Here is an 18,372-nt window from a genome sequence, read left to right on the forward strand (position 1 = left end):
ATACGAAGAGAGAAATATATGAGTAGCTGGGTAGGAATGTGTATAAAAGAGGGTTTTTTTGTTTGTTTCATTTTATGAAAGAGATTTGAAAATTAAATGCCAATGAAAGAGAGCCAATAGAGAGGAGTAGATGATAGAGAAAATACCTGCAAAGGTTATAGAGAGATCCAGCATATTTAACCTTCATTCACTCCTTCCAAATCTTTATTCAAGAAGAACTAATTCAAGATCTTTCCCTTTGAGACAGGAACCACATCACGGAGAATAATCTATAAGTACTCTGCCCTTAGATCTACTATCTAATAGCATTGTATGTTCACCTCTGCCTTCTCTTTTAGAAAGGGCCAAAAAAAAAAATCAATTGATACATCTCACTAATGTTCACCTGATGTCAGATTCTATGAGAACTTCCAATGTTGTGTAAATAACTATAGATGTGGTTTCCCTGAGTCCATATACAGCAATTTAAATAGATACAGTCCTTGCCCTGCAGAAACTCACAATAAAAAACAGATGACATTGACACACATCCACCACCACCACTACCACACGCGGATACACTATTATAGTAAGGGAACATGATGGTTCTTAAATAAGAATTTATATTAGGTACAAGTTTGGTATTTGTTATTTCTGGCTATGGAATACATGAAAGTTTTGCTGGGAAATTGGGTAGGGTTAGGAAAAGCATTACTTGACTTTCACATAAAAGGGAGAGGCCTGGGAAGAAAGAGAGGAGATAGACCTTGACTAGATTATAAATTCTGATGAAAAAAGAAAAATCTTTCTCTTGGATTCTCTACCACCCAGGCTTACAACAGCTTAATAAGCAACAGCAATTGGCTGATTATATAAAGTCCTAGATTCAGAGATTTACTAATGGAAAAACTAGGTAAACATTAAACAAGTAAGCCTGGATGAAAGGCAGAATGCATGCTGGAACTCAGATTGTTAAAGGGGTACAAAACCTGAGACTGGAGATCAAAGAGTAACCAGGCTGATGGTGAGGCAACTCAGAAGAATACTGTAGTGGTAAGGGTTGATCCCCAAACTAGATCCTACCTTTGGTTTCAGAGAGTCAAATGCATGTGGAAGATATGGAAGGAACAGTAAAGAGGATTAGTAATAAATAGAACGCTAGCATAACCAAAATTTTAGCATTTTTCTATGGAGGGGAGAAAATGTTGTCATTTGTTTCAGAAAATTCTAGGTTATTGAGCTTTCAAGTAAGAGCTGCAAAGGGACTTCACATGAAAATATGTTTTCTAAGTATTTATCTACATTAAGACTTGGCTATTCATAAGTCTTATATAGAGCATCTTGAAATGTATTCTAGCAGGCAAGAAGCGATAAAAGATATCGGGAAAAAAAGTTGGGGTCAGACATTTTAGGTTGAGACAATTTTACGAAAGTCAAAAGCTATCAAGAGACAGCACCAGAACTTCACCTCAATCTTTGATTCTAAATCCTGTGGTCACAGAATTGTTTAGAAGGAAATAGGCAACATGCCAACATTATAATATTACTACTCTAACACGGCAAGAAGTAATGAGGACTTGACAAGAAAGTAGGGATAAAGTTGGATTCCAAAGAAACTGTGGAGGTGGTGTTCACAGAATTTGACAACTGAGTACATGTGTGTATCAGTTAAGAAAGAGGAATACATCACGAGTGTGAGTTCTTCTCTGGAGTGACTCATCACAGTGCAACTTGGTTGTGGTACGTCAATAAGATGAATGTGTGTTCATATACCATCTATGAGAACAAGTTGAAAACAATACGTTTCAGTGAAGATTATTATGATAATGAGATTGCAACAAAAAGTGTGGTTGGGACATCCCTGATTACAGAAAAAGCAGAATTAGTAAGGACCTGTGTTCTTTGTTTTTTCCCCTCTAGAACTACTCCTTAAAAAGAATGCTCCCATGATCATGCATGAATAAATCTAGTCAATTTAGAGGTAGAGCTTGATTGGATTAGCTGGAGGGCTGTTGGAAAGGATATACCCGGTTTAAATAATTTGTTGAAAATAAGGGATTATAGAATATTAAAAACTGAAAAAGCGTTATAGATCACCTAATCCAATCATTTTTATTTTCCATTAAAAAAGAACAGTTCATATGTTTTATATGTTTCAAACATATAAAAATATAAAGAGAATAGTATCATGAATCCCCACTGACATACGACCAATTCAGTGATTATCAATGTATGCCCAGCCTTGTTTTGTCTTTATGCCCAACCCCAGATAACCGTTTTATTCATACATATTTTAGGATGAATCTCTAAGAGATAAGAATTCTTTTCAAAAACATAATATCACCACACTTACAAAATTAATAATAATTTCTTCATACCATAAAATATCTGGTCAGCATTCAATGTTCTTCCAATTGTTCCATAATTTCTCTAGATGTGCCTCTGAGGTCCTTTTAATCTATTGTTCCCCCTTTAAAATTTCTTTTCCTGCTAATGAAATAGAAGCCAGGTACTGACTGTGTCTTATAAAGTTTTCCACATTCTGGATTTTGCTGAATGCATACCAGTGGAGTCCTTTTTTTTTTTTTAATTAATTAATTTTATTGGGGTGACAATTGTTAGTAAATTTACATAGATTTCAGGTGTACAATTCTGTATTACATCATCTATAAATCCCGTTGTGTGTTCACCACCCAGAGTCAGTTCTCCTTCCATCACCATATATTTGATCCCCCTTACCCTCATCACCCACCCCCCACCCCCTTACCCTCTGGTAAACACTAAACTATTGTCTGTGTCTATGAGTTTTTGTTTCTCATTTGTTTGTCTTGTTCTTTTGTTGTTTTTGGTTTATATACCACATATCAGTGAAATCATAGGGTTCTCTGCTTTTTCTGTCTGACTTATTTCACTTAGCATTATACTCTCAAGATCCATCCATGTTGTCACAAATGCTCCTATATCATCTTTCCTTAACGCCGAATAGTATTCCATTGTGTATATGTAAGTGGAGTCCTTTTATACATTGTTCTAGTCCCTGTATTTCCTCTAACCTAGTCGATATAGACTTCAGCAGATTCAGGTTTGATTGTTTGACAAGAATGCCTCACAAGTGATGAAGGCACACAATGGCTGGGGGAGGTTTGGTGTGAAAACTCTCTTATTTTTTAAAGATGAACTGAATCGAAGCCCCAGGATAGTTGAGTGGTTCACATGGTGTAGAATCAGAAACAAAAAATTCCAGTAAGTTCTCTACTTCTTTCATTATATCATATACTGTCAACAACATGCTCAGTGATTATAATATACCAATTACTCTGCGAGATACTGCATGAGATATGGTCCCAGCATGTACTCATTGACCCAAGCCATAAATCCAGAAGCAATCCTAGGATTCTCTCCTTCCCGTATTTCTACTAAGTGCTTTTCATTTTATCTATTTAACATCTCTTTTATTTGTTCTATCCTTTCAGTCTCCACTGTTACTGCTTTACTTCAGGCCTTTCTCATTGCTTTCCTGGACCACTAAAATAGCTTTTGGAAGCTCCTCTCCTCCAATCTTGCCTTCTTCAATCCAGCTCTGCCTTATCAACAAAAGAGTTTTTTCAAACTGAAAATCTAAGTATGTTATTTTTCTGCTTTGACCCGTCGGTATTTTCTCATTTCATGATGGAGTCCATACTCCTTAGTGCAATCTACAGCCCCATCCATCTTCTGGTCTTTGCCTATCTAATCACTCTCATTTGTCACTACTTCCATTCACTCTATTCCAATCTATTAAATTATTGAAGTTTTATGAATATGCCAGCAAGGAGATAATAATGATTAAAAGTAGACTCTAGAATTAGACAGACTTGACTTTGATACCTAGATTTTCTCATTTACTAGCCATGCAATCCAGGTCATACTTACCATCACTGTACCTCACCTGTAGAATGGGAATAATCTCACAGAATTGTTTTCTGTGTGTGTGAAGGATGAGTGAATTAGCCCAAATGAAGAACTAGCATGAGAGAACTCAGCAAATACTCGATGGTGTCATCATGTTGTTCACACATTTCCATGTCTTTAAATTCCACTCCCAAGAGTGCTTTCCTCTTCCTTCTTGATAACCTCTTCCCTTTGATAACCTAGCAAATTCCTAGTCCCACGTCAGGGCCCAGCTCCACTGCTCTTTTGTCATTTTGAATTAAACCTCCGTATTTCTGCAATACCTCTAAACCTTGTAGATAATTTGATTTCTGTGTCCAAAGCTATATGTCTGTCTCCCTACAAACGTGAAATTTTTACTGGCAGGAACCAGAGCTTTCTTATATTTGGCTCTCCATATCCTGGAACATTGGACCATTGTCCTGGTTCAGGACAATGAGTGGAAAGCTCAATAATTAAAAGTTTGGTTAACTGACCTAAACTGATGGAGTTGAATTGAGTCAAAAGGGCCTCTCCAAATTCCCATTTTATGAGTCTACATATTTTCCAGGCAACTTTCCTGGAGTAAAAGAGGGTTTGTTTAAAACATCTAATAAGGTGACAGGCACACTCATTTAATAATGATATTTATTAATTTTTGGTTTCTCAGGTAGACTTCACAACTGGGGTAAGAATAAATTTCCTGTACAAGAAGAACACACAAGTTATAAAGCTAAATTTCCCTTTGGAAAATAAAAAATTAGCACTCTAGTTTATTAATAAATTCCTTGTGGGCTTGGTTTTTCTGAATCATTTCGTCAACAACAGATCACCCTTGCCAGCTCTAATCCTATTTTCTATACACATAAAGAAAAAGTTAAATATGAAGATAAACAGAAAAGAGGTATACAGAAGCTCTAGAAAATAAAATGAGGTGACATCACCTGCATTGCAGGAAGGGATCATAGATAATCTAAAGAGGTTTATTTTACAAAACAAAAAATGAAAACTTCCTCTCAGCATGATCCTCCAAAGTTCTAACTTTTATACTCAGTGATGTGTTTTAGCAAATATCTTATAAATCCTGACATTTAATTATATTAATTTTAATGTATGAGGCACTGAAGCATATTTCAAGAAAAATATAAAATAATTGATATTAAAATATTAAGTGTGCATCAGCTCCTTTCCTTTATTATTTAGTTTATTTTTTATTAAACTAATAATCTAGAACTGTATCTAATGACAGTTAAGTTTTCCTTCCTTTCAACATAGTGAACACTTGTATAATTATGACATTTTTAAATGGTTAAATCTTTTGCTATTTATTTTAATTTGAATCCAGTATATTATATATATTCAGAACTCAAACCATTCATCTTCATCTAAACCTTCAATTAAATTCCACAATGCAAACCTCTTGGCACTAGGACCATGTTTCATGTTTATTCAAATGAGCCTGTGTCTTGAAAAAGTGTTGATGTTTGGGAATTTTTTGGTGAGAATCCACATTCTGACATCATCTTTACCATGACAGTGATTGGCTGTTGGAAGGCAAAGAAGAGTTTATAGCCAGCAAGGGCAAGTGAATGAGTGAGTGAGAGAGCAGAGAAAATATTCAATCTGTGTCACTCACTCCTGTGAGCTTGCCTCCTCATTCCAGGACTGCAAAAGGGTAAGATTTAATACGACAACTTCATTATCTTAAAATCAAACACTCCACAGCTTACATCTTCGGATTTCACTTTAAATTTGTTATTTAAAAGTTGATATTATTGCACTGTATAGTAGAATGGCTATGTAATTAAACACTTGTTTATCATTAACCTAGTACTCAGATTTTTAGATTCTTCCCAAAAAACTAAGCTTATTAACCTATGCAAGTAAGTTCTTAATATTATACACATAAACTAGAAAATTATGCTTCCTACTTTCTATCTCTCCACTTCATAGATAACTCTTTGTTTTCTCATTCTGATGCATTCTGATAACCTGACTGAAATACTATTTTGCATTTGCAAATCTGCCTTGATGTATGCAGATTTCTCCATAAATTATGCCTAATCTGTACGTCAATTACATACAGTATCTTTTCAATACGATATACATTCAGTTTCAAAGTGTTAATATTCTATAGCTCTAAAATCAGTATGGAAAAGTATATAGTGCCAGAGAAATAAATAATGTTGGTGGTTTATCATATTTTTCCAATGAAAATTTATAATTAGCTTCCTAAAAGTATCCTTTAAGAATGTTTAAATTGTTGTCTGGGTTATTAAAGGTCAATATAGAGGTCTTTGCTTTGGCTGAATTACAAAATAAATAAAATGAGATTTTATTTATGTAGCCAATTACTGCCTACATGAATTGCTTGGTTCTTTTTATATTATCCCTGCTATGTTTTCATCTAGTTGTTTTTATGGCTTGTTATGAGAAATTTATGTAATCAACACTCTTTTTACAGTTCCATGTTTTTAAGTTTTTAAGCTCTATAATATTCCAACCCTTTTCCAATGAAGTTGCAGGGCAACAGTCAAGATAAAGAGGCTTTGCCATAACGGATGGCAAAGTTCAAAGAATTACTCAGAGCACCCTAAGAGCACAGAAAACTTCTGAAACAAATGGGCTCCACTCAGGGGCAAAGCCTCTTTATCTTGCTGTGGCCATCAAGCACTTTACTAAAGTAGAGAGGGCTGTGAGGAAGTGTGTAGGCATCAAACTCAAAAGACCCAGTCTGCCACAAATAGAGTGTGACTTAGTACCCAAGACAGCTTCTCCAGGCCTCAAGCCTTACGTTGTCTAATGTTTATTTTAGTGCAGATACTCAATAAGGATGATATAAATCTTGTTTAATGATGACAAAACGCAAAATCAACCTTCAGGGTACAGTATATGACATGGGTTTTATACATTTTATATATTACTTTTCTAAATGTGTTAATGGGAGAATTGCCATCACCAGTACGTATTGCTTCTAAAACGTTGCCAAGGCTGCCACTCTGTGTGAGAAAGCACTCTCGCTTAAATGTGTGTGTCAGTGCAAATGGGTGTTAGTAGGCTGCAGGAAATTTAATCCAACCTCTGTTAAATTGGATTTAAATCCAATAAAATTGGATAGGATCTCACTATCTCTCTCCTTTTTTCTATGAGGAATCTATGTGGAACTGAAATCTTTGCATAGCTGCAAACCCAACACCTTTAGAGAACTATCCCCACTCTGAGAGTTGCATTTTTAACTCTTCCTTGACCTTGGAGATCCCCTGATCCATCCCATGGCAGTTTCCCCCACTAGTGATGGAAAGTTTAAATGGAACTGGAGAAAAACCTAACTTTAGGAAATTTTCCCCTGATATCCCAAGGTGAAACTGATGAATTCTCCTCATAGAACCATCCTTAGTTAAACATGGCTGTTTGGTGCAACATACAATGAAAATAGTATTTCACATATTATGGATCACTTCACACACATAAAAGACAATACCAAGTATTCTAAGATACTCATAAGAAAATGGCTCGTAGTCTCCATTTTATAAATGACCTTTTAGTTCAAAAGCTATTTAGAAGCTGGAAATGTCTGTAGAATTATTGACATAAAAGCAATCATTTAAATGTATTTATCTTTGCTTAATTTGTTAAGCAAAACAAATAGGTCACACAACTACACTAACAATTCAATTCACTTGGCTGATATTCCTATGGCAATGATATTAGGAGAATTCCTAGCCCCAATGTGAAGTATGCTAAGCATTCAAGCCCTTTGCAGTTGATGGAATGGTCTTCCAGTGACAAATCACAGAAGATAGGTTAAGACCAAATATGGAATTCAGGATTATTTAAACAGGTGTGTAAAGTCAGTCTTCTGTCACTTAAATAGAAGGAACAACTTTAAAACAAAAGCAGAAATTTGGTCTCAATTAATTAAAACTATAGTTGGACAGAAAAATAAAAACAAATTAAATACTTCATCTAATCTGAGCCAAACAGTTACATTCTTAGTGTTAATATTTATTAACTTTACCACTTCATTAATTCCAGAAGCAATCACCACAATGAAGACTGCTTTAATTTTGCTCAGCATTTTGGGAATGGCCTGTGCTTTCTCGGTAAGTTTTTTATTGAAAACCTATAGTTGTCTTTTTATGTGAAAGAGAGAAATATGTTATAATTAAATGTTCTTTTAAACAGATGAAACATTTTCACCGAAGAGCCAAATTAGAGGATTCTGAAGAAAATGGGGTAATTAATTTTAGCACACTTCCTTGACCTGACTACACTTTACATTTATTGCACATTAAACACGAATATACCATTTATTTTGTTTATGCAGGTCTTCAAGTACAGACCGCGATACTACCTTTACAAGCATGCCTACTTTTATCCTCCTCTAAAACGATTTCCAGTTCAGGTAAGCATAAAAATTAATTTTCCTTCTCACCCATTACAACTTAAAGGGAATCAAATTTAACTGCAAAACACCTAAATTCAACTCTTACTGAAATTCAGCCAGAAAGACTACTTATTACAAAAAGTTTGTTTTTAATATAATAAAATAAAATCTATTCCTAAGTTCTTTTTTAAGCAGAAATATATACATAGAGTAAAATCATTTGGACCCAGTCTAAAATGATATAATAAAAGCAAATACCTTGGCACATTGAATTCAGGTAGCTCACAGACAAAAGTGGACAATTTTATCAGTTGTTGACAATTAAGGCCTCTCACTAATTGTCATGTTATAGTTGATTCAATACTGTCATACAGCCGTTTTACATCCAATAAGTGAGAGTCTTTTAATTGGTTGGAAAAAATTTGGCTTTATAAAATGTAGAGACCCTTAAAAAAACACATTCTTGATAATCAACGGTGACTACTGAAGATTTTCTGAACCTTTGACCTGTGTACGTCACTAGAGCAATAAATTTGCCATACATTGGAGCATAATTATAAGGGAAGTGTGGCTCAAGAACTACAGAAGAAAGAGAAAAATTTGTGAAGTAAACTAAAATGCTGGCAAGAAAAACAAAACATTTTTAAAATCTGAAAACAGAAAGGAAACTAACTCAGTACTAAAAATGAGAGTATCTGTTTTTATTGGGTTACCCGTGAAGAGGGCCTTTGAAAACTGGAGGGTGTGGTGTTGATTTTAAATATACATCTAAACAGCATTGTGCTATTTTTATTCCTATAGAGTTTGGGTTTAGGGCACCAATCATGCACCATTTGATCCAGGACTCCTGAGACACTAAAAGCAGTCAGGATGCTGAAAGCGATGTCTCAGCACAGTGGCTTGGCATAGCACCCTACCATATGTTGGGCTAAACCATCTCTAACTCATACAATGATAGGAAATGATAATTTTAAAGTATTTCTAGCACCATAATAATTATGGGGAATGTGTGTGGCCACAGAAATATGAGCACAAGTGATACAGTAGTTGTGGGTTTTCAGAATTGTCTTCCATTCTTTGGTTCACCTCAGGCCCATAAATAAACATTGCTCATTTGAAAGTTTGCTTTGTTTTCTTTCTTAAATAAAATGGAAATGATAATAAATGTAAGTTTCTGACTACCTCTTCAACTTTTCACTATTGATAGACTCAAAGCTCATAGATCTTTAAGTAGATCTTTAATATATAAAATTTCCACAAGTTATATGCAAATAGGTCCATCTTAATTAATGTAGAATTTGTAAGTTAGTTGTTTTAATAAAGAATCCAAGAAAGTATGTCTCTCAATATAACAGTCTGACCTAGTGTTTATCTAGTCTCCTATTTTGCAAAGTTTTATTTCTAGGACTTTTTCCCTTACATGTCTATGTATATGGTTTGCACATTATTATCCTCTTAAGTCTTCTAAGTATTTAGTGCCCAGATTGTCACCCCAAAATGGATTAAGCTGCATTGGCTTTGAAATCTGTGTTTATAAGAGTATATAATCATTTCTAAAATATCAACTCACATGAAATATGTTATATTGTTTGCAAAGCTATCAACAGTCTGCCATAGCCCATAGCATATCCATCTGTGTGACTATAGAAATGGAAGTATAAATAATCTTAACACCTTAAGCATTTTTAATTGAGGAAATTGCTTTGTTATGATTCAAATGATACTTGACTAGCGTGTAAACTCTTAGAGGGTAGGAACTTTATGTTATATTTCTTTTATTGAACTCATCTCTGCTATCACAGTGCTTGATACAGGGAAACCTTCCACATTTCCAACCTCATCTCTTGCTATGGCCCTCATTCTCAGTACAATGCCTGGAAAGTACAATGCTCAGGGATTGAATAACTGGAGTAATATAAGTTAGAAGGAGTAATGGTATATATATATATATTTTTTTTTTCTTCTTTTTCTTATTTTCCTTTCTTTCATTACCAATTTGTCACTAAGTCTTATTGATTTTCCAGAAGTCTTTCATACATATATATGAAGGCATAAATGAAAGAAAGGAAAATAAGAAAATGCCAAGGCATTTCATGCAGTTTTAAAACTGTTCTCAATGTAGATATTAATTGAAGAGTGATGTGGTTGGGGTAGGAAGAGGGCTAGACATGAGAAACCTTGAAAAATGATTAAACACTTCCACTGAGACAAAATATGCTGCGTAAATACGCTGTCCTCTATATATAATTTAATAAAAATAGTTCAAATATAATATTATTCTTTATTCACCCTCTGGGTTGGGGAAGGCACAGCCATTAGGTCATGCCAGCGGAAGAGCAGGTCTAATTATTCTCTTTTCCACTCGAGGTTATTCTTGGCTCCAGGGGACAAGCATTCCCTTTCCTTGGGTGGCTGGTGTGGCCACCTGAAGAATGAGCCCAGCAGGATGGCTCTGAACAGGACTGGGACATAATTGTTTCCTCAGATCTGATCTCTAACCCTGAGGTTCTTCTACAGCTGTATTTCCTAAGACCCAAGGAACTTAACTGGGTCATGAGAATCAAAGTTAAAATTTACATGATAGAAAAGGAAAGAATATTAAGTGGGGTACCTATTTGTATACCTGTTGCCATTAGGAGTGCTTGCAGAAAAAGACGGGAAATTCAGTTTGGATTATCACCCGGAGAAAGATGAAGAATCTCCTCTACTATCTTAAAGGCTCTAAAAGCATATGTTTAGATTTATATTTTCTTTTAAAAAGTAGCAAAGCTCATTAGCTTACATTTTTATGACAGACTCTTTGGTTTAATTTATTGTCATTCAATATTGAGTTCTTGAGAGGGATGGTACTGAAAAAATCTCCTAAATGAGTAAATGAATTGATTTTCCATATATATTTATTAACATTTTAGGGATTAGCTTTTATTAAGTTGAAATATATTAAAATTATGTGCAAATTTAATTTCAAGTAAAATTCTAATTTAAATTCACCAGGAAATCTCACTAGTTAAGAGAATCACCCAGTAACAACTTATATTTTATAATAAGCCTAATCATCATTTTATTCATATTTTACAAAGAAAATAAAACAATGTGATCTATGCCTTAGCCCACGATTTACCTTGAACTGGTTGGAGAAGTCACAACAATTCTGGGCTTCAGAGTCCTTCTCTGTAAAATAAAGAAATTGGTCCTTTTGTTCTCTCAGAGTAAAGGAATTTTTTGAGTCATTGCTCTAGTTTTTACATACAACTGTTTCAACATATTGTCAGTATTTTTGAGGTTGAAAATGGAACATCTCATATACAGAGGGTGCCAAAAAATGTATACATATTTTAAGAAAGGAAAAAAAACTGTATTAAAATTGTAATAATAAATATTGATAACAAAAGATGAATGCAAATCACGTATATACATTTTTGGGGCACCCCAGGTATATCTTGATCAGTGTAAAATGCCTTTTTCTCTCTAACCTCATTTTCTATACTCCCAATCTCCTCATATCTTTACCACGTTAGCATGAGAACAGTTCTAAGTAAATAAATGTAAACCTAATTACATATTCATATGTGTATGAATTCATGTGCATATATTTTTCAGAACAGTGACTCATCTGAAGAAAATGGAGATGGTGATAGCTCAGAGGAGGAGGAAGAGGAAGAGGTAAGGAATTTCTGTAGGTTTTTCACAACAAACCAGGCAGCACAAAAACAAATAGGAAACTAGTGTACTGTAGTCAGGACTCAGCAAATAGCCATTGCCAGCTTACCAACTGCCCACAGTCTTCTATTTTGGGTAAGTAGAGTGCTATTTAAATTAGAATCAACTAAAATAAGCTGTTTAAAACACTATTGCTGTTTGGGATTAAAGTTACGTGTAAGTGGTACACAAAACTAAAAGTGTCTCCATTTTAAGTGGGAGAAGTATAAATTCTGATATAAAGGTAAGTATTATTTATATTTAGGTGGATAGACTATGATGCTAAAAGACAAGTACATAATAGTTCTAAACTCACTGCTTGTTTTAAGGACTGGACTTAAACTTAGTTTATTAAGTGGTAGTAGATGAAGACTAATCTTATGTCCTCTACTGTGTTATTGTGATTCATCTGACTTTATTGACCCACAAAGTAAGGTTGTTCTTTTTAATAAGAGTGTCATATGTCTTTATGTCTAATAATAAAATTCATGTTTTTACAAAAATTCACATACTCAAGATGTAAAAATATCCAATCTGATATACTACAACAAATTAGTGTAGTTCATGGCTAAAATTCATCTATATATCTTGGCAATTGTGCTAACATGTTTATAACTGACAGTGTTGCCCTAGTAAACATACTAATTAGGTACATTTTCCTGGATTGCCAATTATAGCAATCCACTGGTTTAGGAACCTTCTAAATTTAGGTGTTCATAGGTGCTATTTATGAATGGACAATGACAGTCAAGAGTGGATCATGGATAAATGTCTACTATCTTGAAAATAAAACGGTACGGGAACCTTAAAAGTGACAAATAATTATTTTAATTGTTTCAACCATATGATTAACATTTCCAGTACCACAATTTACTGGAATTTTACTAATAGCTTAAAGGAAGGCCCTAACAAGAATGTCAAGCCAGTAGCAGGAAAAATGCCAACTACTAAATCCCAGTAGTTGGGATTTAATCCCCTACTAAAATTTTGCCTGTCATTTCATATAGTAATCCTACACAAGAACTACGCTAGAGTAATCCATTTAATTCCAGCTGTTTGCTGTACAGTGATTGTAAAATTGCCTTGCCCTGCTAGATTTCCCAATTAGATTAGGTCCCTTTTGACAATGGTTCTTCATTTATTGCGATGGTGGTTGGGGATTGAGAAAGATTAGGACTCCTTTAGGACTCTGACAAAATCACACACATTCAAAACTTTGCCAACAATCTCTGAACATTTATGGTTCTCCCAGAACTTTCCTACAAGCTCCCCGTGACGCAGGGGACTTAGAGTCCATAAGTTCCATCCCTCTTTGGGGAGAAACAGTACTGTACTCTCTTCTGTATTTCCTCACACTGCTAGCATAGTTTTTTTATACATATATGGTGCCCAGTAAATATTTGGTGGTTTGATTTTAAACCTTCAGAGGAATAAATGCTCTAAAAATCATTCATTAAAAATGATAATGGAAAAGTGGATGACTAAAACTGAGAGTCTTCCATTCTGAAGAGATTCTATAACCTCCTGTTACTTCCCTAAAATTTCATTGGCAGTTTAGGTTGAATACAGGGTCCCCAGGAATTGTATTCACATGAGAAGGTGCTTAGGCATATTTTCTATTTGGTAATTATACATTTTTTACACTCCTAAACTATTCAGCTTCAATAAATATAAAATCTTTATTGAAATACAATATTATATACATACATACATATATATGTGTATATATATATATATATATATATATAAAACCACAATTATCATAAATACAGGTCACTGAAATTTCAGAAATTGAATACACAAGTGTAACCATCACCCATATCAAAAAGCAACACAGGCTTTGATCTCCATTCTACTCATTAAATATGCCCCACGAAGGGCGACTATTGTGTATTTTGACTCCTAACAAATAGATAGCTTTTGCCTATTTTTGTGTGTTATACCTGTATGGAATAATACAGCATATGCTCTTTTGTATGTGGCCTATTCCACTCTCAACTTCAGAGATTGATCCATATTGTTCTGTAATTATAAATTGTTCATCCTCATTATCAGTATTTCATGTGAAAGGGCCATAATGTATTATTCTTTTGATGATGGACATTTGAATAGTTTCCAAGTTTGGGTTATAACAAAGAGTACTGCTTATAAACATTCTAGTGCTCTTTTTGGTGACTATTTGCATTCATTTCTAGAGACCAATTTACCTACAAATGAAATTTCTAAGTCAAAAGGCTATGCATATGTTCAACCTGAGTAGATGCAACCAGTTTTCCAAAGCAGATATACCAATGTAAACTCTCATTGTCAGTATATGAGGGTTCCAGTTGCTCCACATTCTCATCAATACCTTTTTTTTCAGTCACTTTAGACATTCTAGTGGGTTAGTAATACTTTTTAAAGCACAAATTTTGCTAATTTTTCTATTAACTAAAATATTTGTCAACAGACTGACCTATTTTCCTTTTAACTCACTACAACAGGATGTCCTTAAATGAGGAGTGTAGGAAAAGAAGGGTGCTGTAGGAGAAAACATAGACATCAATAAGTTGGGAGTTTGGGCCTATAGACCCTGCCATTCATGAACTGCTATCTGTTTGACCTCATACAAGTCATTTATTCTACTGGACCTCAGATTTTTCACCTGAAATTAGGGTACACGACCCAACTTGTATATTCTCTTACTCTAAGGATTTTTCCTCTTCTATCTCTGAAAGATTTATTGTGTTGGAGTAAAGCATAAACATGAAAAAATAAATGAACAGTATGGTGTTTATGGGAATTTGGCACAATTAGCTTAGAGACTGTTTTGGGGTAGACCCTAGTAGTTCCTAGAGTTCATTGAAACAGAGGAATTTACAAATTTTATGAAACAAACATAATCTTTTTATTCACTTGTTTTAATAATGAGGCAGGCTAAATCTGAGTTTTGTTTGTTTTCACATCTTAAAATATATGGTTCCAAGTTGAAGTTATCTTAACATCAAGTATCTTTAAAAATGCATTAAAATGAATTCAATTTTCCAGGACTCAGTTAAAGTAAATGAATTCCATATGCATGAATTCCTGACTTTTAATATTAGCTATGAATTACATTGTGAGATTAACTCAGTTAACAATTGCCTAACAATATGGAGTAAAGGAAAAAAACTAAAATACTAAAGATTATAATAAGCATTCATTTGAGGAGTGGTAGTTTTTAAAAAACATATCATGCAATAACACATTACTAAGGATTTCTTGGAGTGTTTAGTTTCTTCACTGCACAGAAAAATTGATTTTGTGTCAAATGCCTGACATCTTTTAAGTATTGCATATGGCACAGGACTGGCTTACATATTAGCAGATGGATTTTGAATTACGTATGTCATTCTTTCTTTTAATAAACTTGAAAGCAAATAAGATATATTCACTTCTTTTTGGTAGTAAATAAGGTATGCTACAAAGTTGTTTGAAAGGAGTTGGTTTTTATAAAAAAAATTCTCTTTTGAAAAAAATATCCTAGGTGCAGTGTGGATACTTCATATAAATCCTAATCATCATCAACAACTTCATGGTACACTACAAAAGACTCAGCTTTTTGAATTAGAAAAATATAGCTTCATCACTTACTCTGAGAGCTTAAGCAAGTTATTTAGCTTTTCTGAGCTCATTTTCCTTTTCTAAAGAGTAAGAGCAATAATCCTACCTACTGGGCTGCTATAAAGAATTTAAAAAAAGATATAAAGTTCTCAGCTTATTTGTCAGCAAATAGAATTAATTTACTCCCATGTTGTAGTAGTTATTAAGACTTTACTTTTAATTACTTAAATTAAATTATTTTAATTACTTACGGAGACTTTAATTGATGTACTTTAAGAGCCAAAGCCCTGTGTGAGGTGATTCTAGATAGTAAGATATACAGAAATTATTACACAAATATTTTTGCATTGACTAAATAGAATGTAGGAATATCTAAAACACACTATAGAATGGGATAACTTTGAGTTGAGTTGTTAGAAGTGAGAAGTGCAAATGGCATAAGAGGAAGCAGAATTGTCAACACTGGGTGATGAGCTGGCTGAGGGATAAACTATTTTTTCCCAACAATGCTTCATGATTCCAACAAATTTTGAGCTATCTTTTGGCTAAAATAAATTTTCTTGCTCTGGACATTTCTGCCAGGAAACGTCAAATGAAGAAGCAAACAATGAAGAGTCTAATGAAAATGAAGATGAAGAATCTGAGGCTGAGAACTCCACACTATCTGCTACGACACCTGGCTATGGAGAGGAGACCACGCCTGAAACAGGGACTGCAGGTCTAGCTGCAATCCAACTTCCCAAGGTAATAATTCTTCCAAAATGTTAAATCTGATTTTCACGTCCTTACTGAAGTCCAAGGTTATCCTGACACTATACACAGAATATTTTATATTATCTTCTTTAACTCAAAGCAAGAGCAGACATAATTTTCCTGTTTACAAATAAGGAAAGACCTTTTCCCAGGCAAGTTCTCTTCCCACGTTATTACACTGACTTTCTACATTATAACGGAAGACTAAGGACAAGCATCTTAGCAATGGATAAAAAGTCCTGAGAGATGCCATTGCATTTCAGAGAAGAGGATTCTAAGACAGAGAAAGTGAGTAGTAAAGCTAGAGAAAGCATCTCCCACAGAGAAGTCTTATTCATCAGGTACATTTTTTCCCTATCAAAACCCAATGACAAAGGTACTAATTCTGAATATTTTTGGTTAGTTAAATTGGCTTCAATTCAGAATTACATCCAGAACAAGGCTATCGGTACAGCCTGTGCTGGATGAAGTTATGACCTTGTTTTACATTTTTCATGCCTAGATTTGGATTCTTTCAAAATTTTCCTTTCAGACTGGAGAAACAGGAAAGAAGGCTACAGAAAAGGAGGAAAGTGATGAAGAAGAAGAAGAGGAAGAGGAAGAAAATGAAAATGAAGAAAACGAAGCAGAAGTGGATGAAAATGGGCAGGGCATAAATGGCACCAGCACCAACAGTACAGATGTAGAAAATGGCAATGGCAGCAGTGGTGGAGACAACGGAGAAGAAGAAGGGGAAGAAGAAAGTGTCCCTGATGCCAATGCAGAAGGAACCACAGTGGCTGGGGAACAGGACAATGGCAGGTTTGAACCTACAACTCTACCACAGGAGATCTATGGAACCACATCCCCACCATTGGGTGAAACCACCACCACTGAATATGAGGGGGAGTATGAACAAACAGGCACCAATGAATACGACAATGGCTATGAAGTCTATGAAAATGAGAATAGGGAACCTCGAGGGGACAATTATCGAGCCTATGAGGATGAATACAACTACTATAAAGGGCGTAGCTATGATAGCTATGATGGTCAAAATTACTACTAACCCCAGTGAAGGCCCAGCTTGGGATGAATTCATCTATTCTGGTGCTTCATGTGGCTACAATTTTCAAAGTTCAACTCAGGAAGGTGCAATAGAACACATGTGCATATTATAACGTGGAATGGTGCTACTGTTCCAAAGTGATCTTCTGTAATTGCTTCTGCAAGTAATGGGCTTCATGTTACTTTTCCCGGGTATGTTATTGAGAGGTCATTGTAAATTAAGGCCATTTATCAAATGGTGAACCAATCCATGAGATCGAGTTTGAGTGAATGTTTTGAGGCTGTAGCTCTCTAAATCGTATTTTCAAAGTGTTTGCTTTATTACTAGCAGCTAAAACATACTCTTTGTTCAAGGAGTGCTTCTAAGAAGAGATTCATTGACATTAAGACACTGTATACAATAATTGTGTAGTTCTTTAATCATACTACCTATCCAACACTGTATAGTTTAATTATCAACCTCATGTATTTTTATGTGACCTGTTTGTATATTCTACTTATGGGTTTAATCACAAATAAAAACGCAATCCTTCAAATGTGTTATTTGAAGAAAAATGAGAGATTCAGAATGGAAAAATGTGAGACAAATTGGGGGAAAATTCAGCTAAAGCATTAAAAACTTATTTCCACTATGGTTTAAAACTCAGAAGAACTACTAACCTTTTCTTGTGGATAAGTCAACATAACTAAGATTTTGACATGCTGGTGGACAGGGTCAGCCATGTACATCAGGGGAATAAATGGCTTTTATTAGAGCTGCCAGATTTAACAAATAAAAATATAGAATGCCTAGCTAAATTTGAATTTCAGCTAAACAATGAATAATTTTTTAACATAAGTATGCTCCATGCAATATTTGGCCTTTGTGAAACCCTTGGGACATACTTTACTAAATAAATAATTCATTGTTTAGCTGAAATTCAAATTTGATTGAATGTTCTATGCCATATCTGGCAACACTACTCCTACTTACTTTGGTTTTGGGTGGAGTATGGAGTGGGATATGGTAGAAAACT

General features: G+C 34.4%; 1 protein-coding gene across 1 annotated transcript; it reads left to right on the top strand.

Moving 5' to 3' along the window:
• Positions 1-7,937: 7,937 nt before the first annotated feature.
• IBSP (integrin binding sialoprotein) lies at positions 7,938-17,357 on the top strand (the record flags this gene model as incomplete). The annotated part of the gene is made up of 6 exons (XM_081049017.1): positions 7,938-7,991; positions 8,074-8,124; positions 8,216-8,293; positions 11,876-11,938; positions 16,139-16,300; positions 16,842-17,357. 6 exons carry the CDS (start codon positions 7,938-7,940, stop codon positions 17,355-17,357), a joined length of 924 nt encoding a protein of 307 aa, XP_080905143.1.
• Between the last annotated feature and the right edge of the window lie 1,015 nt (positions 17,358-18,372).

The sequence above is a fragment of the Rhinolophus hipposideros genome, assembly GCF_964194185.1.
Source record: "Rhinolophus hipposideros genome assembly, chromosome: 1".
Lineage (NCBI taxonomy): Eukaryota > Metazoa > Chordata > Mammalia > Chiroptera > Rhinolophidae > Rhinolophus > Rhinolophus hipposideros.